At 55.7% G+C, this 221-nt stretch overlaps 1 protein-coding gene across 1 annotated transcript in view; it reads right to left on the bottom strand.

Annotated features, from left to right (window-relative positions):
- LOC114632607 (keratin, type II cytoskeletal 78-like) overlaps positions 1-221 on the bottom strand; it is a 7,902-nt gene that overhangs the window by 1,105 nt on the left and 6,576 nt on the right. Inside the window, exon 9 of the mRNA XM_028781165.1 lies at positions 5-221. This exon is cut by the window's right edge and continues 398 nt beyond it. Within this exon, the coding sequence (XP_028636998.1) occupies positions 5-221 (217 nt within the window). The remainder of the gene's footprint in view (positions 1-4) is intronic.

Raw genomic sequence — 221 nt, forward strand, 5'->3', positions numbered from 1 at the left:
TCTCTTCCAGGGATGGTCACTTGGCCTCCACATTCTCTTCCAGGGATGGTCACTTGACCTCCATGGTCTCTTCCAGGGATGGTCACTTGACCTCCATGGTCTCTTCCAGGGATGGTCACTTGACCCCCATGGTCTCTTCCAGGGATGGTCACTTGACCCCCATGGTCTCTTCCAGGGATGGTCACTTGGCCTCCATGGTCTCTTCCAGGGATGGTCACTTG

This window comes from Grammomys surdaster, unplaced genomic scaffold (assembly GCF_004785775.1).
Source record: "Grammomys surdaster isolate TR1022 unplaced genomic scaffold, NIH_TR_1.0 374, whole genome shotgun sequence".
NCBI classification, from domain to species: domain Eukaryota; kingdom Metazoa; phylum Chordata; class Mammalia; order Rodentia; family Muridae; genus Grammomys; species Grammomys surdaster.